The sequence below is a fragment of the Choloepus didactylus genome, chromosome 4 (genome assembly GCF_015220235.1).
Source record: "Choloepus didactylus isolate mChoDid1 chromosome 4, mChoDid1.pri, whole genome shotgun sequence".
NCBI lineage: Eukaryota > Metazoa > Chordata > Mammalia > Pilosa > Megalonychidae > Choloepus > Choloepus didactylus.
Genome location: NC_051310.1, coordinates 132,918,105 through 132,941,538, shown reverse-complemented (window position 1 = coordinate 132,941,538; position 23,434 = coordinate 132,918,105). Strand labels below are relative to the sequence as shown.

Sequence of the window (23,434 nt, the reverse complement as noted above, 5' to 3'; positions counted from 1 at the left end):
AACAGGCCCAAAACTATCTTCAAAGTGAGATATAATTTGACTGTTTAACCCTCATTCTCTCATGAGTATAATGCGAGATTTTCCAGAGATGTTGATGATTGTGCAACAATATAAATTCAGAAGCAGATATTATAATATTGCCGTTTTTTACTAAGCCAAACATTAAAGAGACTTGCAAAAAGGTAAAACCTTGCCACTTCTCACTGTTTTTCTGTGTTTTGGAAAATTCAGTTTATTTTCTTAAAAATGATTTTTATGTTAACGTGTGGATTTATTATTTTTTAAAATAAATATACAATTTTTTAAATTTCTGAGTTTTAATTAAAATACCGTAAATACTGATAAATATAACCACATAAGAGAACTTCAGGGCCCTTAAGAGTATAAAAGGGCACTGAAACCATAAAGGTTGAAAACTAATCTCCAGAGATAAACTGTAAGTCCAGGTGAGCAGCCAAAGGACTACATGGAAAGCTACTTTCCTATTACATACAATAATTTAAGTTGATTATGATATGGGAGCATTTCAGCCATTCCACAAATACTACATATCTATGAAACAGAGAGGTTAAGTATTCTCCTCCTGCCTTAAAGACGTCTTAAAGTCTGCAGTGCTAAAAAGCTAGCTACAACATGGCTAGCCTCAGAGGAAACCCGGCCATTGCCCACCTTCTTTCATGTCAGGTGCTCTCAAGATTTCCTTTCTTTTTCAGACTGAAGTGACATCCTAAATATCTAAAACAAGTATTACAGACTAGTAAATGTAAGCTTTACTATCTAGCAAATGTATCATTTAAAAATAACTAAGAAAGTTAGCATACTCACCACTTGGACCTAAATTTCCCATTACACCACCAAAGTTCAACTGGCTGGCACTAATAGGCTGTCCACCTGGACCAAGTCCCATTCCAATGCCTCCAAGACCACCTAAAACACAAATAAGAACAATATTTTCAAGATCATGTATGATTAACCAACTGGCACTAAAATAAAAAAAGCTGCATGTCTGCTTTAAATAAGAGCACCATTCTCACTTTCATTGAGAAAACAGCACAGTAAAGCCTCACTGTAATACTATTTATTGAGAAGTGTTTTATGAAGCAGATCCATCTTATACCCTACTTAAAGGCACACCAAAAAGGCATAATGAAATACCAAGAAGAACTTTAATAATATTGTATCACTTCATAGATGGCATATATATCTGAAAATGAGCATCCTGCCCAAATTTGTGGAACCAATTAAAATCTTAAGAATTACTTTTAAGATGGTTCTAATCAATCTGAAAAGTCAACAACCATGAAAACGTAATGAATAAAATAAATGCTACATTATCTAGCTTTATCATTGAAAAAAGTATTTCTTTACATTTTTATGGCACCTTAACTGTTTTCGTATCTATTATCCACAAAGATGATGAAATTTTTAAGATCATAAGTTACTTGCCCAATGTCATTTGCCTACGTAAGTAAGCTAGGCCTAGAATTGACCTTCTGTCTCTAGATCCAAAATTCATTTTACTACCTTTCTTAAAATAAACTACTTAAATTAGTTGAAATGGACTGTGCAATATAATTTGATTATCTTAAAATAGTATAACTAATTAACATTTTAGTGACAATTTTTATTCTATTGAATATGCATATGGTTTTTAAATTCTTGCTAGTCAGTGTATGAGAATGTCATAGAGGCCGAGAAAACCATATATTACGTTAATACTATATTATTAATATATTACAATTTTTAAAAAAGAGTAGAGTCCAGTAGCATGTTGTGTTACACAGGAAAGATTAACATGACCTTACAACTTCAAGAAAAATATCTTTTTCAACTCAGTCCCTAAAAATGGTCCAACTCAAAATAATACCACTGCTCACCTTCACCAATGCTCATGCGTACATGTAGCACCCATGTTTTCATCTCTGATATAACTGTTTACTATTCTAAGGAGCACTCCTAAAAAGAACTAGGACTCCTTGATGGCAGGCTGATTCCATGTCTCAGAACAAGAAAAATCAGAATAGATCTGGGAAATCTTGTTTTTACAAAAAAGTAAGAATATCAGAAGCATTTTTATAAGGAATGAGGAGTCTCCTATTTGCCAAGTTATAGTAATCTGAGCAAGGAAAGGAGGAAGATAGGGAAAAATGAGGGGGGAATGTAAGGGTTATTATGATTAACTTCAATGAAACAAACTACTTCTGTCAAAGTCTTATTATATAACTTCAGTTATATCTTAGAGTATATAAAAACGTATATTCTGAAAAGATAAGATGTAATATAAATACGGAAGAACATAATAGGATGTGTTTAATTTTTATCTCAATATAACAGTATTAATAGGGGAAAAGTTAGATTGGAATCCCCTGCATAAAGCCATAACCTTGAAAGATGACACCCTAAGTGAGAAGGTAAACTTGGAGAAAGGAGAGAGGACTGACCCACAAAGGGAAAAAAATTACAGACAATATTTGAAGATAAATGAGAATTTTCCAGAATTTATGCTAAAAAAACTGAATCCTCAGATTGTGACAGTTCAATAGTAAAACTGCATGCCAAAGAAAAAACTCTTAAAATCAGCTACACGAAGCAGACAACATACAAAGAAAGGACAGTTTGACATCTGACTTAACAGCAACAATGGACAGTAAAAGACTATAGAATATTTTTTAAAGTACTGAGAGAAAATAACTATCTTAAACTATATAACCAGTGAAACTAACTCTCAAAACATTTACAGACAAACCAAAATTGAGAGAATTTACTAACAACAGACCTTCATTAAAAGATCTTTTAAAAGATATACTTCAAGGAAAAAAAATTAATGCCAGAGTCTGCAAAGGCAGAAAAATAATAGGCCAAAAAAACGGTAAATAATAATATCTAATTTACAGGATTTAAAGAAACAAACCATACAGAACTAAAATAGTGAATGATGATTAGCATTTAATTCAGTAGGAAGGTACTTAGAATTAAAACATTTGAAGGTCACTTTACTCTTCAGTAAGAAAATAATTAGATTCAGACTTTAAGTAGACATATTAAAATATACAGGATAACCACTAAAATAGGAAAAGGAAGATAGGAGAAAAGAATCTGTAAAAAGTAGAAAAATAAAACACAATAGAATAATGGTAATTAATCAAAATAAACTAATAAATGTGAATAAATTAAACTCAATTTCCTGGAAAAGACTGCCAGTTAGATTTTTTAAAAATCTAATTCCAGCTATAATACTTTTAACACAGTAAAGGGATGGAAAAAAATGTACCAGACAAATACTAAACAGAACAAACTGTTGTACTTATATTAACATTAAACAAATAATCAGATGAAAAGCTGCTAAATCTCACAAGTAATGAAGAAAATGAAAATAAAATTAAAATTAAAATGGAATGATGACATTTATGCAAAGATCTCAGGATTTAAAGAAATGGAAAAACATCATAAATCACCGGTTGAAGTATAAATTGGAACAAGCACTTCAAGGAGCAATCTGGCAATATCAACAAAAGTTTAGATGTGCATGACCTATGATCCAAGAATTTTTCCATATATATATATATAACTAAGAAACTCATGCACATACAAATAAACAAGAATGTTCATTGCAGTACTGTTTGTAATAACAAAAAATAAGAATAACCTAAAAAAAATCAGGAAAATAGAGAAAATGTGGTATTAGCAGTTAAAAAGAAGAAAACAGAGCTACATCAAATCAACATAAATGAATCTCAAAAAAGTTAACCCAAAACAGCAAGTTTTAGAATAATATGTACAATATGATATCACTCTCAACAAGTTTTAAAGCCAGCAAAAAAATTCCATGTAAACAATTCCATGTAGTTCCATACACACATGAATGTATAAATGGATAGTCAAATTATAAAAACCTAAATGACAAACACTGAATTTAAAAGTTGTTTCCTCTGGGTAAGATATATGCTAGGAGGTGGCAGCAGGAAGGAGAGGAGGTCTGAAATTTATTTTATCTGTAAAATTTTAGATTTTTAAAGAAAAAATATCTAAAACAAATATGGCATATGATAGTTACATGATTCACTATTTTTCTGTCCATATATTTAAAATATTTTACAATAATAATTTAACAACCAGAGAGATGATACAGTAAAACAATAAGAACAATAACTAATATTTGATTGCTTACATTATGCAAGAACTGTTCTAAGTACCTGGCATATATTAACTCAGGTACTACTCACGCCAACCCCATGAAGTTGGTGCTATTACTGCCAATTTGCATATGGGGCATCAAGACACAGATGATAAATACATTACATTGTTGTTTTATAGTCCTTTGGAAAGCAATTTGATAATACTGATAAATGGGCATACCTTGAGAACTTATAAATCTACTTCAGCATATTTAAAGGTAACAACTAAAAGCATAACAACGATTTGTATACAAAAGACATGCCTTACTATGTTGGTTAAAAAAGGAAAAGAAGTTGAAACAGTGAATGTATGTAATAGTGAAACAGTTAAGCAAGTAAGGAACATCAATATGATGGACTATTACACAGCTAATAAAAATACTTGGAAAGAAATTTCAACATAAAAAATGCTTACACTTTAATGTTAAAAAAAACACCAAATTATTCATATAGTAGTTTTAAACTACTAAAAAGCATATATTAAAGACTGGAAGAAAATATGCAAAAATGTTAAACTGTGAGTGGTAAAATTACAGATTTCTTCCCCCTTATATACAAATTGCCAAATTTTTTGGTACGTGTTGGTTTTATAATCACACAAAAAAATCTATTAAAAAAAAATAGCACCTAACACTTTTCTTCTCAGTTTTCCTCATCATACCAAACTATCTCCATCACCTGAAACTAACCCCAAACTTGGGCTATTAGCACAAAGAGTTTTACTCAGCACATAATAAAGGTGAAAAAGAAGAGTCTCCATTACTTCCTAATAATAGCTTTTACTTACGTGGTAATTGTGGTGTCTTACTATCATGTGAACGATAGTCTTCATGAGGGACTGACTTGTCATCCTAATTGCAAAAAAGTTTATTATATGATTAATATATAACTAAAAAGAATTGTAATGTAGAGGAGAGCAAATAAAAGATTTGTAAAAGTTGGAGGGTTGAAACGATATACAGGAAACTCACCATTTTCACATGCATGGGTCTATCAAATAAAAACTGCCCATTGAACATAGCTGTTGATTCAGTCAAGGAAAGCCAATTAAGATGACTATAAAATTATACTTGACACAATGATTTTTAATAATCTTAAAAAGAGTCATCATATTGCCAATGTCTTAACATCTTTAATACATTTCACTTTTCTAGTATTCTCCAGATACGCAAATAAAAATCTTTGATTCTTGCTTTATAATTTTATTTTATACAGTATTTTTTTATTCAACCACTGAAAGAAAATTGACAATGCTTCATTTAAAGCAATTGTGTTAATGTACAACAGATTACATAATTGTCAAAAGCATGTATACATATGATTAGTTGTGGTAGGCAAGGAAAGTGGGAAAAAGTTCTTACCAGGACTATGCAATACAGCTAATTCAAGTTTTAAGAGTGACTTTAGTACTTGGACACAGTAATGGTTTTATGTGCTGGAGACTAATCTAACAAATTTCTAAGCCAGGCAACCTTAAATTCCATGACCGCCACAAAATGATATCCAGCTTCTTCAATCATTAAATAATGCTAAAATGTAAATCAGGATACAAATTGCTTGAACTGCTTCAATTGCTTGTTCAAAAGTGACTGTGCCCATTCCTCTGCTCTTGCCATCTTTGTCTTCTTTAATATCTGCCCGCTTTACAGTTCCAGCTATGCTGAACACTTCCTTTAGTTTCTTCCAACCAACTTTGAAGTCAAGCTTAACATAAAATTACATAGTTACATACCTAATAAATCCCTCTACCCACTTATAAATAATACAAAACCTTTTCTAAACTCTCAAACCTACAGAGAATTATAATTCTTGTTATACAGTATATAATAATGCTCAAATTAAAAATATGTTCAAAGTCAGTTATGCTACATTTATGTCATCCCCTTATCCTTAATTATTTTAAGTTCCCAAAATGTCTCTCAACTGCTCTATCCTGATTTGTACATTTAAAACTTGCACATCTACTTTTACTGAGAGAAATTCAGATTTTGGAGAGTACCACTGATTTCACTAACTTTCAAAAACTTAGGACAACTTGCAAGCTAACTACAACATGCACATTCACAATATCAAAACCACAAGAAAGAAGTCCATTCACCAATATGAACAAAAATAAAAAATAAAAGTAAATAATTTTAAGAACTGCTTAAATGTTTATAAATGCCACAGTTCTCTTTTTAAAAATCTTAAATAGCTGTATTTACACTCTAACTTGATATATATAGAGAGACTTAAATTGGGTTTGTGTTTACAAAAATTACTGTATCACTAACTTTAGTTAAAAACAAGCAAATTATTCTATAAACCAATTACCCATTCATCTAATGAAATAAACTACTGATTACAACTACATATCTGAATGACAAAATTTTAGACTAAAGCTTAAACTTACATTAGCAACAAAAATTGTGGAACCAAGTCTACCAGCCTGCAAATTACTGATAACTTCAGGAGGAATGTTTGGATTACTGAGAATGGAAGGTGGTAAATTCATCAACCCTGATCCCACATCAGGGACATGTCCTCCTGGAAATGATCCTCCTGTTCGTTGCAATGCCCTACGAGCATTTTCTCCATCAGGATCCTACAATACACGTTGAACATTAAATGCCACTAGATACATCAGTATACCCATATAATTAAAACAACTTCAAATTCTACAGTAGCTATGCCATCTGGTTCAAATGATTGACCCTCTTGAAGAGTGAGTTGTTTTTTTTTTTTTCTCATCCAAAGAAATCAGTCCCGTTAAAACCTGTGGATAGACAAAAGATTTCATTCTCCAGGGATGCCAATTAAATACTTCTTTCCAATCACTAAAGTCACTTAAGAACTTGAAATTAGTTTAATTTTGTCCTCATATTAGTGTACAAGTATATGACAGATACACATAAATATACATATAACTCAAAGAGAAGTAAAGTACTTACTGTGACTCTTTTCTTTCCAAAATGCAGTAATGGTGTGTTTAATCTCACCACCAGATGCCCCCAATGCAATGCCAAACTCAGACCAATTCAAAACTTTTCAATAAGGTAACAGACTATTAAAAGACCCAAGAGTACTGGAAAAGGGAAACTATTCTAATTCTAATCCACACATTTCTTTCCTGCCCAAAATACAATTATCTACCTTCTAGCCTCTTTCCTTCCTCAAAAATGATCATGATCTAAGAAGGGGACAAAAGATAAAGGAAGGCTAAGTGTCCAAGTGAAGAACGATACTAAACATTGTTGTTTTGTTTTGTTTTTTAAAAAAGTACATTAATTTTATAAGAGAAATATCCTACCTTTACACAAACCAAAAAAGCAAGTTTAAATGTACTTCTCACTCATTCTACCAGGTAGAAAGCAAAAAAACAAAAACCCACAAACCCATAGACTGTCATACACAACAGCAAATGATTACACTAAAATGTAACTATCAATTCTACTCTGCTAGCCTCAGTCTGAGAACACAAATAGAATAAATAAAATAAAAGAAAGTTGGATGACTTTAATAAATTCTCTAAGACACTTGGGAGAATAAAAGGGAGAAAACTAAATGAAAGAATAAAGATATTCTGGCTTCCAAGGTACTTCTTCACCATGAAGAAATAAAAAGAAATATGGAAGAAAATAAATAAATGTTTTGAGGAATGCTATAAAAATTTTAGGTTAATAAATATAAGTGCTTCAGGTCTGAAGTTTCAAAAATTTGTACAAATATAAAATTTAGGATAGTAGTTGCCTATGGGGGAAGGATGAAGACATAGTAGGGGAAATACTTCTTGAACTATTAGATAGATAGGACTGTTTGTCCTTATCATTAATAAAACACAGTACTGTTTTAATTTGTATGTAAGTATCCTATATAAACATATAATTTTTAATAACAAATTGCCTACTATTTAACAGACTCCTTGATTTCAGTCTGCAAAGTAATTGCTATTAGAGGAACTATAATAATTTTACAACTGCTACAAACCTCCATTCAATTAAAAAAATGTAATTCTAAGATCTCTTAAAAACATCCAAAACATACCTTTAGATTTCCATCTCATAATACTTCTAAGCACTGACTCTGGCCACACATTAATAAATCAGATAGTCCTAGGAAAGAGACCACCTTTATTGATGTTAATACAGAAAAGATAATTGAATAAAGAATGCCTAATCATTTAGCTAGGCCAAACTCAAACCATTTTTTTCCCCGCTAAAAAAAAGTAAAACTGGAGGCATACTATATCAATTTGGATCATACAACTCTATTCTAGGACCTACGAAATATTACTGAGGATAACAATGTGCTAAACTTAAAAGAACACAAACAACATGGCCTTGGCCTTTCAGGTCCAATAAACTTTTTCCCAAGGAAAAAAGAAAAAAAAAAAAAGACAATGAGAATCTATAATACTATCCTTTGAAGAGGAATAGGAAACATCATAAAACAGCAAATTACAATCATCAAAATAATTTTCCACAATGGTGGCTAATCTACAAAACACCATCCTTATGGGAAATTATTTAGGATACCAATACTTTTCTGAAACACTGGTTCTGCCTATGCATAAAAGCCACTAAATACATGAGCTGCACAGACCACAACACTATAAAGTCTTTCCCTGCTAATTCTCCATTTTCCTGCCAAAAATTTTCAAAAAATAAATCCCAAATAAACCCCAGGCTGGAACAGGAAATAGAGTTAGAGCAATTGGAGAGCTACCTCCAATAAAGAGATCTGAAGTACTTGTATTTGTTGGTAGCATGGCCTTTAAATTTTAAGCTATTACCACTTCACATTCAGGAACAAGAGAATAACTACCAGTAATATTCCTACCTTTTTACAGGAATAACAATCATAATTATTATTACAGCTAACATTTATTATGTAGTTACAATATTTTTATCTGTTAAGTGCTTTATATAATGATATTGTGATCATAATAAATAGCTAATATTTATTAAGTAGTTGACATATTAACTCTTTGAATTCTTATACCACTGTCAGGTAGGCTCTATTATGTCGCCATTTTACTAATAAGGAAACACAAAGAACAGAGAATTTAAGTAGCTTGCTCTGAGTCTCACAAGTTCTCTGATGCCTACTAGAGAAGTGAGCCTGAATTCTTTACTGTCTCTCATTTAATCCTCATAAAAATCCTATTAGAAAGGTCTTTTCAACAAATGGTACTAGAATAACTGTAAATATGCAAAAAAAAAAAAAAGGAATCTAGAGACAGACTTGAATACCTTTCACAAAATTCAACTCAAAATGGATTAGAAACCTGAATATAAAATATAAAACTGTACAACTTCTAGAAGATAACACATAAGAGAAAATCTGGGTGACCTTGGGTTTGGTGATGAGTTCTTAGGTACAACCCCAAAAAGCACAATCCTTGAAATAAACAATTGATAAAGATGGACTTCATTAAAATTAAAAACTTCTCCTCTGCAAAGAATACTTAAAAGAATGTAGACAAGCCACAGACAGGGAGAAAATATTTTGCAAAACACTATTCTAATAAAGGACTTGTATCCAAAATATACAAAGAACTCTTCAAACTCAATAATAAGCAGCCCAGTTTAAAAATGGTCAAAGGGTTGAACTGACACCTCACCAAAGAAGATTTACATATGGCAAATAAACATGTGAAAAGATGCGCAACATCATGTATAATTAAGGATTTGAAAATTAAAACGAGATACCACTACACACATATCAGAATGGATACAATATAAAACATTAACACCAAATGTTGGCATGGATGTGAAACAACAGAAACTCTCATTAATGGATGGTGGGAATGCAAAATGGTACAGCCACTTTGGAAGACAGTTCGGCAGTTTCTTACAAAGCTAAACGTAAGGCTTACTATATATCCAGCAATTGCACTCCCAGATTATTTACCCAAAGGAGCCGAAAACGTATGCCCACAAAGAAACCTGCACATGAATGTTATCAGCAGCTTTATTCATAATTGCCAAAAATTGGAGGCAACAAAGATGTCCTTCCATAGGTAAATGAATAAACTGTGGCACATCCATAAATTGGAATATATTATTCTGCAATAAAAATAAGTGAGCTATTAAGCCACACAAAGACATGCAAGAACTCTAAATGTACATTGTTAAGTGAAAGAAGCCAGTGTGAAGAGGCTACATACTGTATTAATTCCAACTATATCACATTATGGCAAAGGCAAAATTATAAACAGTAAAAAGATCACTGGTTGTCATAGACTGACAGAGGGGAGGATGGGGGAAGGGATGAACGGGTGGAGAACAGGGCATTTATAGGGCAGTGAAACTATTACACTATCTGTATGATAGTGTAATGGTTGATACATGGCATTATACATTTGTCAAAACTCATAGGACTGTTGACACAAAAAGGGAATCTTAATGTAAACTATGTACTTTAGTTAGTAATAATGTATCAATATTGAGTCATTGACAAATGTACCACACCACACTAATGCAAGATGTTAATAATAGGGGAAACTATGTGCATGGGGAGCAGTATATGGGAACTCCCTATACTTTCTGTGCAATATTTCTGTAAACCTAAAATTGTTCTAAAATAATTTATTACAAAAACCTCTATTAAGTAAATATTATTAATAGTACTATTATAATTACTGAGGCTTAGAGAAGTTAAGAAACATGCCTAGTAACACAGTTAGAAATCAATGGAACTGAAACTCAAATCATTACTCACTTAAAGGCAAAGGCTGCTCTACAACCAGTGATTAAAGCATAGGTATTGGTGGGGACTCTTTGAGATTGCAAAGTTACATTCTCTATCCATTTTAACATAGGCTTCAGCAAGGATCCATGCAGAAGCAGCTGTGTTCAAACTTTTCAGAGAGGCTTAACAATATGAAACAAAGGAGTGCATGAAAGTGACTTCTATCTAAGCTGGTCATTTCCTAATCAATTACAGCTAACTGTAAGTAAGTTTTTTCAATGTATCTTTTGAGCATTCTTTTGTCAACATAATTATACTGCTACAATTCCAAAAAAAGGGAACATTTGTGTCTTAGGGGTTTCCAAGTTCTAGTTTTAAATTTTGCTGGGAGATTTATAACTTTTCTTAACTTTTAATCTGGCAAGGTTTCCAGGTTAATTTCATTAAGAGTGAGAATCAATTTTATTCAAACCCATAAGATATTTATTTGCATTATTAAATAGTTAAGTAACATTTAATTATCAACAGGCATACCTACTATATTTCACAAATTAAACAACACAATCTAAAAATTGAAAACGTCTTTACCAAATAAAGTCAGCACCTAAAGTTTGTCATCTTTAAATACCTGGCTCCTGAGGTTTTTTAAATTCACATACCTCTGCTTATAACAACTTAGAGTAAATCAAATATATTGGACAACTGCCTAAGGGTAAACAGTAAATCATGTACAAGCAAAACCATCATCCATATATAATGTTTTAATAAAGTCTGCCATGCTAAAAAAGTGCTGTAGTCAGATAAATACATTACTAAAAATGAAAGTCCAAAGAAAACATGTCCTGATATTTGAATGTTTTAAATTATTCCAAATATAAGAAATCTTACCTCTTTAATATTCAGGGGTCTTCCACTAAGATCATATTTGTTCATAGTTTCTAGAGCTTTCTTTACAAATTCTTCATCTTTGAATTCAACCACACTTAACAGAGAAAAAAATTGATGGGAAATGTTTAAATACTACGATTTTTTTTCCCCAATCAGAAGTTTAAATTTGACTTAAGATACTGAAAGAAAAAAATTCTTACCCACAACCCTATATCCAGGTAGATTTGTCAATATATGCAAAAGAAAAAAAGTTTTAGATCAGTAGACGAAGTTAATGGTAGACTCCAACATTTAAGTCATTAAAAGACAATCAATAATATGATCATTTTTAATCTTTTATACCTCCAGAACATAACAGGCAAGTGACCACAAATTTTCTGCAAATTTTAAAAATCAATCTATTTTAATATTTAAGATAGTAGAACCTAGCAATTAACAAGCTTGGAGCATATTTTTACTTTTAGATGACTTTAAGTCAAAACCAAAGTAATGTCATTGCAAAATTCAATTAAAAGTAATTCAAGGAAATAATTGAAAGCTCCAAAATAACTATCTTTACACAACTACAAATATTTTCAAAATATATTGTGCACAAAACATTTTTTATGTACATTCAATATTCTTAAAGTCCAAATAGGAAATAAACACTAATTTCATTTTTAACAAAGTTCTCTATTAGAGAAAACTGGCTGTACACAATTAAATAGCACCCAGTTGTATGTATGTAAAAAATCACCTATGCTAAAGAAATCAATTTGTAGAATCATTTTTAAATTTTTCCTTGTGATTATTATTGTTTGAAATGCCATTGGAATGTAATGACAAAGTTTTTTCTCAGGCACCCACTGATTTTTGCTATTACATTAAACATTTTTAAGAGTTTTGCATTGTTCTCTTCAGTATGCAATCTTGTTGCTAAAAATCAAAATCTACTATCAACCAACTCCTTTTACATCAATTGAATCACTGATACCAGTCATACCAATTGGTCAGTGCATTGCCTCTTATGTAGTCCTGCAGGCTACCAAATTAAGCTCTTCAATAAAAGCTTCAAGCATATATTCTGTGAATTAACACCTTTAAATTTACAGGCCTCTCATGGAACTTCCTCTTAGGGAATATTATCAATTCAGTGACTTTTAAAATATCCTGAAGACATCAAAACACAACAACAAAAAAAAACCTCATGTTAAAATCTACTGGCTAAGGAGAAGGATTACCTTAGAGCATTAGAATAGTGAATGTTCTTTATAAGCATTTACAAAGCCCATCCCTTCCAAGCAGCTATTTTGGTTTGAATAAGTGTCAGAGTTGCTAGTATGAAACCTCAAATCTTGCATAATAAAGTAAAACAAAATGAAACTTAAGTTTCCAAAAAACCAATACGAAAGAATACAAAAGGTAAACTGCTGAGGAACTTTTAAACCTCTAGCAGATTATTGCCCACAGCACTTACCCTTGATTTTCCTTCCGCATCCTTAAAGAGCTCCACGTATGTAACCTCACCAACTACATAAGACATACAAAAGGAAGATACCAAGAAACAATACATTTAAACACCAATATCTTGCTTTACTGCACACCTGTGCACAACTCTACAGAGAAGCACCTATTATTCACCAACAATCAAAACCAGACCAACATACCTCCTGTCAATGGCTATGTAAATTTAACTAGTTTTCAGAAATGTACATCATCCACATTCTCTAAAAAAAGCTAACAACCATATTAACCAAATTCATACTACAGATCATATTTTGGCCAGAATGATATAGTTGGTGAACAAATGGACATATACATACAAATGGCCCCTTAGCCTATCATATTAAAAACATCAACATTAGCACTTTTCAAATAACTTTGGTCAGCCTACACACAACAGCTGTTTTAAGGTGACTTTCTACCTGAATGTCTTCAATCATGTTTGCCATCAGTAAACCAAATTTACAAGTCATGCTTCACAGCAAGCCACACACTTTCTAAATAAAGTCAATGAATAAAACCAATCAAATAGTTGTCACCTTACAACAGATACACCAATACAATTTTTTTATTAATTGGAAGAACAGCCTCAAAGCCAAGTACAGAGTTTGCAGGACTGTTGAAACTCAAATTTTCAAGAGATAACAAAACTAACTTTTACAAGATCAAGTATTAAAATTATTTTTCCCCAAAACCAACCATATATATAATATGAAGGTTTTCAGGTTCTTCTGAAAACAAAACTGCAACAGCAGTAAATCAATTTTAATATAGAACTGCAAAGACAGCATCATGGCAGTCATGACAATGCAAACAAAATGAATTCCAAAGCCAGATTCCAGATTCCACCAAGGTAATAACAAAACAGCTTTTGGGAGGGAGGAAAAAAAAGCAGGCCTTATTATTCATACTTTAACAAGCTAAATGTATTGCTTAACTAATGCAATAGTCCTTTAAAAATCTAAAAAAACTTCAACTAGACAAAGCAATCCCTTTAACAAAATTCTTGGTGGCATGCATATGCTGGCTCACTACAATCCTGCTAAAATGGCTAAAAGAAAAACAGTTCATTTATCCATTCTACCTTTGAAATTGTATCAAGTGAAAGAAGTGGAAAAGATTAATTCAGGTGTCAAGAAATAAAAACAATTTTTTTTGAGTCTGTGTGGTTCAGAGGAAAATAAAAGAAGTTTATTTAGTTCCCTCCCCCTCTAATATAAAGATTATCCAGAGACAGTTAGCAGAGATAGATTAGCAAAGATAGTTACCTTTTTCTCTCATTAGATCTTTAATAGCTTGCCATTTCATGTCATATGGGATGTTGCTAATGAAAACTCTGTTACGATTTGGACCCTTCTTTTCTCCAGTGCCTGAATTCTTGTCTTTTGAATAAGGATGAAATCTATTTGCTTTAACATTTCCTGTAGATTTTTCCTTTAAGTCAGATTTCTCTTCTTTTACTGATTCATCATTCTCCCTATAAATTAAAAAAAAAAAAAAAAAAAATCAGTTGTGCTTCTAAGAATGGCAGCCTGTTTTAAATAAATATCGCATATTTATCACTTTACTTCACAAAACCCTCCACTAAGTTAGAAAGCAGCAAAGCAGCTGGAAAGACAACATGCTGGCTTTGAAATTACCCATTTTAAAAGAAAGGGTTGGACATATAACCTGTCTCAAATAACAATCCTTATTTTCTACATTGCAAATAATTGCAGCAAACAATCATGCTACTTAAATGTTATTAGACCCTAAGAAGGGGGAAAATAGGTGATTTTACTCCTAGAATATGTGAAACTGCTATCTTTTAGGGAGAATTAACTTTCTGGGCCTCATTCATAGCTCAAAAACCACAAATTTACAAACTGATACCATGAAAAAGTTCATTCATCTTGGCTGACAATTTCTTTCCAGAACTCTTTCTTCCCCTCTGCTTAAAAAAATGATTAAAATATACAGATATAGCTATATATGTACACATTCAAATAAAATTCAAATTATTTCTATTTTCAGTTTTGATTAATATGTTGAATGTTTTCTGTGTTTTATTTTATAAAATAGGATGGGGTACTTGCCAGAATCATGCCATTTTTATTAGTAACATAACCTATATTTGGGGAGGGGGAGCAATGCTTAAATGCAATATGAATCAGAATTCATATTCTGAACTTTTAAATAAGGCCTTAATTAGGAAAAAATTTACAAAATTGAAATCACAATGCAACTATATGATGCTATCTACCAGCCATCCATAAGATGGAGGTATACATTTTTTTAATTCAGTTTTATTGAAATATATTCACATACCATACAATCATCCATGGTATACAATCAACTGGTCACAGTATGATCATATAGTTATGCATTCATCACCACAATCTATTTCGGAACACTTTCCTTACATCAGAAAGAATCAGGATAAGAATAAAAAAATAAAAGTAAAGAAAGAACATACAAACCATCCCCCACCATCCCACCCTATTTGTCATTTAGTTTTTGTCCCCATTTTTCTACTCATCCATCCATACACAAGATAAAGGGAGTGTGATCCACAAGGTTTTCACAATCACACTGTCACCCCTTTAATCTACATTATTATACAATCTCTTCAGGAGTTCAGACTACTGGGTTGGAGTTTGGTAGTTTCAGGTATTTACTTCCAGCTATTCCAATACATTAAAACCTAAGAGGTGTTATCTGCATAGTGCATAAGAATGTCCACCAGAGTGACCTCTCCAATCCATTTGAAATCTCTCAGTAGCTGAAAGTATTTCGTCTCATTTTGCATCCCCCTTTTGGTCAAGAAGATATTCTCAATCCCACAATGTCAGGTCCAGATTCATCCCCGGGAGTCATATCCTGCATTGCCAGGGAGATTTACACCGCTGGGAGTCGGGTCCCACATAGGGGGGAGAGTAGTGAGTTCACCTGCCGAGATGGCTCAGTTAGAGAGAGAGAGGGCCACATCTGAGCAACAAAGAGGCACTCAGGGGGAGGCTCTAAGGCACAATTATATGCAAGTTCAGCCTCTCCTTTGCAGTAACAATCTTCATAAGGGGAAGTCCCATGATAGAGGGCTCGGCACATCAAAGGTATATATTTAAAGCATATCCTAAAGATAAAAATCTGGATTTATACAAAAATAACACAATTTATTGTTCAAAAGGAATCTGTTTTTTTTTTAAAGAAGTAACAATAGGTTTCTTTTAAATCACTAATTACTGTACTGGATTTTAAACTATTTTTTAAAAAACTTCCATTTTAAAGCAATTTTTCAAAAACATATACTAATAAAAATCTCTGGGAATGACACCTAGGAATCTGAAACTTTAAAAGCTTCTTAGATTATTCTGGCAACCTGGGTATAGAAACCCAGGCTCTAAATTATCTTCCAAGTCAAGCACTCTGAGACTCTACACATTTCAAAGTGTTCCACAGGCACCTCATACTTATGTAATCACTTATTACATAATGTATTCAATTTTTTAGACACTATTCTTCTGAGGAGGTAGCAACACAGCCATAAATATAACCTGTAAACCCTATGAGAACAAAAACTATCTGTCGGGGTATCAGCAGAATCTAAAATGGTGACTATACATAACATGTACTTGAGAAATATTAATGTTTGAAAGAATGAACAATCAATCAAGATCCCATATTCGTCTGAGAACAGATGGTGCTACTGTCCGCCAAAACAAACAAACAAACAAACAAACAAAAAACCCTGCTAAAATCAAGGGAGAGACATTAGGGCCAAACTTGCTTTGCTACCGTTTCAGATCTTGACAGGGACTTCTTCACTGTCCAACATGTTCCCTCATCAGAAATGGCACTGCCTGGAAGGTATCTTCTCACTATCCAATCCTAGTCAGTACTCCCCTATCTGAACTGCGTGACACTTCTGAAAATGGCAGCAAGGAGCCAAAAGGCACAGAAACCTTTTCTCTGGGTTCTGGCTACAACAGAAGAAACAAGCATAAACTCTTCCTTTTAAACCTGCCAAAAACCCATTTACATAGTAGCCTGAATTCAATGAATGTTTATAAAATAAATCTTTATTCAGGTGGCAGACCTCTATCAATCTATTCTTTAACTAAACATCCCTTTCCTTGCCTATTTTCTTCCTGGAAGAAACCAGTTGCGAAAATTACACAAAGTTCTAGCAATAACGTTCTTCTATTCTTGAATAATGTTCTTCTATTCATATACCTGGCAATAATGTTCTATTCTTGACCTGGGTTACAAGGCTGTTATAAGCATATGCTTACAACAATCTGACAATGATTACGTAGGCTATCCTTTTAAAAATATTTCCTCAAAGAATGAGAAGGAAGGGTTTCTTCATGTCTTCCTGAGTTACAGGCACCTTAAAAATACTGTTACACTGCTCACCTACAATGCATAAATTATTCTCTATGGAAGGCAAATCAGTTTAGTGACTAGAGATACAGTCTGATTATTAAGAATTTAAATAATAATGACTCAGTTTCTGAACTCTTTCTATGTCACAAGTATACTACAGAAAATAAGTTAACATATATTTGAAAACTGTAAGGGAAATAACTATGTAGTTCCAAACTACTGGCACTCTACTCAGAATAAGTAGAAATAATTCACAAAATAGTCATTTAGGCAAATTCCCTCTTACATACTAAAATAAAGACTCTAGAAGAGAGTCACAAAAATGCTCTCTGCTCTTAAGACTGAATATACCTACTCAAATTACAGCATAAATTTCTGAAAAAATCAAAAGCCAACATAAAATGAAGAAGCATGGCTTTAAGGTGTGACTTAAGTAGAATCTATACAGTATAAGCCCAGTTCCAAAACTAAGTTCAGTTCCATTCCTTTTTCCTAATGTGATAAAAATTACTACTCCACTAGTGCAAACTTCACCTTGTGCCCAAGCTTATTTTATACAAGTACCTTAATATAATTCTCAATCTTCATATACTCCTATATACTCCAAGATGTTATTTACACATGAACAGTAACAAAATTGTTGTTTTGTTTTGTTTTGTTTTCCTATTCATTTTAAGGAAAGGGGAGCTATTTATACTGTTTTGGTGTAAAGAAAAAGACTAAACCTAGTCTTTCAATTTCTCATCCAGAGATGTGAATGTGCCAACTAAATCCCCTGCATGAATTTCATGATCATAAACGTTCACCACTTTATTTCTTCGAAAAGTTATACTAGGCTTTTTTAAATGTTAGGCCTTTGGGATACAAAGATAAGACATAGTGATCGCTATACGTAATGATAAAGGAATAACCTCAGACAAAGTCATTTCAATCTTGAGGACAAGCAGCATTCTGTTCACTTCTAAGTTATATATGTTTTAAGGCAATAATTGGTCGTTTTTATGATCATATATAAATTCTTATCATTAAGAATATGGTAATCAACTCAAGGTTTTTGTGTTGGGTTAACTACTCCTACTGGTTGATAGGGTCAAAAAGACTGTTAAGGATACATGGAATGTCCCTATTCAGCTTCAGTGACCCATTGTGGACTTAGCATATGTTCCTATGGAGTAGACAGCACAGGAAACACCTGATAGTAAACTGGCCTCTCTATTCAACTTTAGCGAAAAGAAGGAGGGAGCTGAATTACAATATGAACAGAACATGCATTTGTATTTATTTATAACATTTCTCAATTTCTTCACCTCATATTTTCCTCCTCAATTAGTAGTGGAAAAGATTCTTTTCCCACCTCTCTTTTTCCTGTCTGGCTAAACCACAACAGGACATTAAAAGGGATTAGGTCATCTTTAGATCTGATGGAGGTTGGATAACTACCTCCACCTGTACTGACATTATTACACTAAGCATAACCAAATGTAGCGGGGCTTCTGTCTGCAACTCAAGGCTGTAACTTTTGTTGATGTTACTAGAAGAAAAGGGATGGCATGTCCATGTTTAGATATAAACTAAGAGCAGATATTTTGAGTTTATCATTCTATTATTTTTCATTCTTACTTATGCCAAATCCCTGAAAGCCCCCATTCGACAGACATGGTGTAAAGTGCTTCACTCACTTTCTGTTCCTTGGTTACTAGGGTATTTTCATCTAGGAACAAATTCCAGAGATCCAATATTTTATACGTACAACAATATTCTGCCTAGAAGATGCTACCTATCCTATTCTAACACACTTGAGAACAAGAGTGTCATCACCCGGCTGGGGAGAACTATTCCATCTCACTTGCAATCAACTACCCTTACAACAATTGGTCCAGATCTTATGATACAGTTTCAAACATCCTGATACGAGAGAAAAGTCAGAACACTATGTCCTTTACTGCTTTCTATTCTGAGGTTTAAAGAAAAGGAAAAGGATGACTTCACTAAATTATTAAGGTACATTCAACTTCAGGTTAAAAGGGCTGGGCATATGAAAATAAATGCTTGACATCGTGTCCCCCACATGAAAAGAACAAAGGGAGGTAATTTTCATAACGAATGCTTATAACCAGAAATTATTATGAATTCGCGTCAACTAAATTCTTTATAGCCAATAACGGCAGTTGCTACCTTAAAAGTAATGGTTTTCTTATTTTACCATTATACCAAAATTAAGAACCTACCATCACACAGTTTTTAAAACAGCCTGCACAGCTGACAAACATTAGAAGGGAAAAAAAAGGCAACGTACAGCACATTTCCCTTTTAAAAATACCTCTAGCCAATTCAAACAAAAACGGATCCATTCTAACAGCACATTATTAAACTTCTTTCAGTGAATATAAATTACAAAAACGAATACACACTTTAGAAAACAGTACAAAACACTGAACTCATAAAGGGCCGAATGAGGCTGGAAAGATGGGGGGAGGGGTACACTGCTTTTAAATACTCTCTCAGTGGATGAGAGGAAATGTCCGATGATGTCATCCCTAGATACGCCCTAGTGATGAACACTAACTACTGCTCTTTAAAAGGGGGACCATTTTCCTGCAAACCGTGGCGACCGCCGAGCTATGCTCAAAGGTTCTCCTGACGATGTCAGGGAAATGGGGTTATTAATCAGGGAGGTGCGTCGGCCCCCAACCCCACCCCCGGCCTTCAGGCGGCGATGCCCGGGGCCGCCAGGGAAGGGCCTGGGGGCGGCGCAGCTGCACCTGCTGGTCTCGCCGCCGACGGCCCGAGGGCGGACCGGGGCCTGAGAAGCGCGCAGTGTCCCACCGAAGCCCAGCCCGGCTTTCCAGGCTGACTCCCCGCCCTACACTCGCCCCAGTCCCGGGAGGAAAACACAATACATTTTAACGCCATTGGAGCTGCTGCTGTGCTGTTGCTGCTTCTCCGGCTCTGGCGGGTGCGGTCCTCGCCGCGTCTCGCCCGGAGGCTCAGCGGGCTGCTGAAGCGGGCTGTCGTCGCCAGCGGCCCCAGGCTCTTCGGGCTTGTCGGCCTCCGCCATCTCGCCGCCGCTGCCTCCGCTTCCGCCGCCTGCGCTGAGGGGCTCCGAGCGCGACAATGGCGGCGGCCGGGGAAGCGGTAACGGATTCCGATTTGAACAGGCCCGGAGCGCTCAGCTGCCCGGATCTCGCGAGAACCGGTCGGGGCTGGGGCGACGGGGATGCGGTGTGAGCCGCTGTGGGGGGAGGGGTGGTGGTGGTGGGAGTGAATGGGGGAGGGGAAGGATGGGAGTTGGAGGGTATGGGCCGCGGTTGCTGCAGTCGACCCTGATGCAGCGCAGGGAGGGCTTGGCCTGTCCTGAGACCTCTGTTGGGCTCTTGTTCTGACCACTGACCTGCCTGTCGCTTGGTACCCAATGGGGTCTTCAGTTTCAAGTCTGCTCTGGGAATTGGAAACCTCTGAGACTCTGAAATCCAGCCTACTCAATCCCTTCTAGGCTAGGGCAGTTTAAGTAAGAGAAGCTCATTTCGCTTTGCGTCTACGCCTACACCTCTTCAGACTTCCCTTAAAAATCCTTTGAATGATGCAAATAGATCACTAGCACTTCTGATTCAAATGCCTAGGCATCCTGTGAATATTCAATAGTTATTGATGACTGGTTGCAATTCACCAGAGTAAATGGCTTTGAATTTCTTTGAGATCAAGTTGTTCATGAGAGTGAGGCTTTCCTCAGCTATCAGCGTATAAATAGAATGAAGATTTTTAATTCTCTGGGCAGCAATCAATGGTTGGAATCTATTATTTTCATAAGAGATCTTCTACTAGATTGGCTAATAATGGGCTTTTTGGGTTTTGATTATGTGTTTATTATATGCTGATGGAAATTATATTTGAAGCAGTTATAGGCTCTCAGATTTAATTACTGTATGGAATTTTAAAGTGTAGTCATAGATTTTTCCCCCTAAGTATGAAAAAAGAAACCCATTAAACTTAATCAACTTCTAACTCTTGAGTACTATAATATTTCCCATTGAAATCATCTTTTTCAGATCAAGAGTTCAAAGACCTTTTCAAATGTTTCTTAAAGAAGCAAACAATTTGTGTTTTGGAGAATATCAAATACATCAGTGGTAAAGTTGTAATTAGAAACTGTCACTCAAATAATAAATAATTTCCTCAATCTCCCATGTTCTTTGGCTTTTTCATTATGTAGTCTTCTGCTCTCTACCACAAAATACCATAAAACATCAAATCCTATTCCTGAAAAGAGCTATTTCACCAAACAGACACATAAAAATCAGAACTGTTTTAATCATGAAGAATACATTTGCTAAAATACTGTTATTAGGGTGCTGCCTTATATGCTGTTTTGTAGATACTACAGATGCTATTGTAGTTGCTGCATCTTTCTCCTAAGTCAATCCTGAGATTTGGAATTTGAGACAGAAAACCTGGATTAGACTCCCGGCTCTGACACTTTCTGCCCGTAATTTCTTGGGCAAGTCACTTAACGTCTCAATCCCTCCACAATAAATAAGGATAATAAAATATACCTTGCTGGATTAAGGTGAGGATTAAATGAAAGCACTTTATGTGGGACAAAGTGCTATAAGAATATAAAGTAGTTTAGAATTCCCTAGCTCTCCAAGCTGGTAAAGGTTTTAGTCAAAGAGAAGCCAGATGATTTTCCCATAGTACTGAATTGTAAGTACTTTCAAAATATTCATCACTCTGTGTTATTCTTTTGGTAAAGTTTAATTTAATGATGAACATTTAATCCTGTGGTCTCTAGTACAGTATATTCTTGTGAAGTCCTTCAAGAGATTCAAAATTGAATATTTATTAAGAAGCTGTGATGGTTAAGTTTCTGGTTCAACTTGGTTAGATTGTGGTGTCCGTTTGTTTACTCAAGCAAGCACTGGCCTGATTGTTAGTGTGAAAGTATTTCATGGATTTAAATCATTAGTCTGTTTATTGCCTCTGTGGTTGGTTACATCTATAATCAATAAAGGAGATTGCCGTCAGCAATGAGAGAAGTCTCATCCAATCAGTTGAAGGCCTAAAAGGGAGAACTGATGATTTCAACAGTAAGAAGAATTTCTGTCTCTACTTCAGCCAGCCTACTTCTCCTAGGGAATTAATCAATACTGTCATTGGAAATCCCAACTTGTGGCCTGCTCTATGAAATTCATACTTGTCTATCTACATGGTCACATGAGTGAATTCCTATAATAAATCTCGTAATAATTATGTACATGAAACTGTCAGTTCTGTTTCCCTGGAGAACACTTACTAATACAGAGAAGACTTTATGCTTAAAACAGGGAAGTAGGGGCATGGAGGATACAAAAATGAGTACAGCCCTGTTGGGAAAGGAATTTTATACGAAGAACTATTTGAGTACTATAATAGAGATAAAAGCCAAGTGTAACTAAAGCTTTATTTACAAAAACTGGAGACTGGCTCACATGTTCTAATGTGCCAGTTTGATTTCTTTAAAATCTTGCATTAAAACATTATTTTTCTTGATTACTGAGTTTGTTGGTACCCCTTTAAATTTTGCACCTGAGACAAAACACTTCACTGGCTGTATCCCAGTCATAGCCCTGTTAGATGCATAAAGGATAGAGGTTAACTCTATTAGGGGATGGGCAAGGGCATGAGAGAAGAGCTGGATCTTAAAAGGTGGGGAGAATTGGGCAAATTCTGAAGAGAAAAAAATAATTTGTCCTTACCATTCTATCTCCACTGATCTATACTATGATCTTTCCTTCCCCTCTTGCTATCAGTATTGCACCTACCTTAACTAAATTTGCAAAACTTAAAGAAAAAATTAGCTATTAACATTCTATTGT

General features: G+C 34.1%; 1 protein-coding gene across 7 annotated transcripts in view; it reads right to left on the bottom strand.

Moving 5' to 3' along the window:
* Positions 1-20,799, bottom strand: part of MYEF2 (myelin expression factor 2) — a 36,152-nt gene extending 15,353 nt beyond the window's left edge. For 5 of the 7 annotated variants that reach the window (XM_037834056.1, XM_037834059.1, XM_037834061.1 and 2 more), the window contains exons 1-10: positions 20,483-20,640; positions 14,486-14,694; positions 13,192-13,244; positions 11,936-11,943; positions 11,736-11,829; positions 6,568-6,759; positions 5,726-5,879; positions 5,147-5,196; positions 4,963-5,026; positions 826-927 (exon numbers count right to left, since the gene is read on the bottom strand). In XM_037834056.1, coding sequence (XP_037689984.1) covers positions 826-927; positions 4,963-5,026; positions 5,147-5,196; positions 5,726-5,879; positions 6,568-6,759; positions 11,736-11,829; positions 11,936-11,943; positions 13,192-13,244; positions 14,486-14,694; positions 20,483-20,640 — 1,084 coding nt within the window. Of the gene's footprint in view, positions 1-825; positions 928-4,962; positions 5,027-5,146; positions 5,197-5,725; positions 5,880-6,567; positions 6,760-11,735; positions 11,830-11,935; positions 11,944-13,191; positions 13,245-14,485; positions 14,695-20,482 lie in introns of all 7 variants that reach the window. The other 2 variants (XM_037834062.1, XM_037834063.1) reach the window with 2 other exon arrangements.
* Between the last annotated feature and the right edge of the window lie 2,635 nt (positions 20,800-23,434).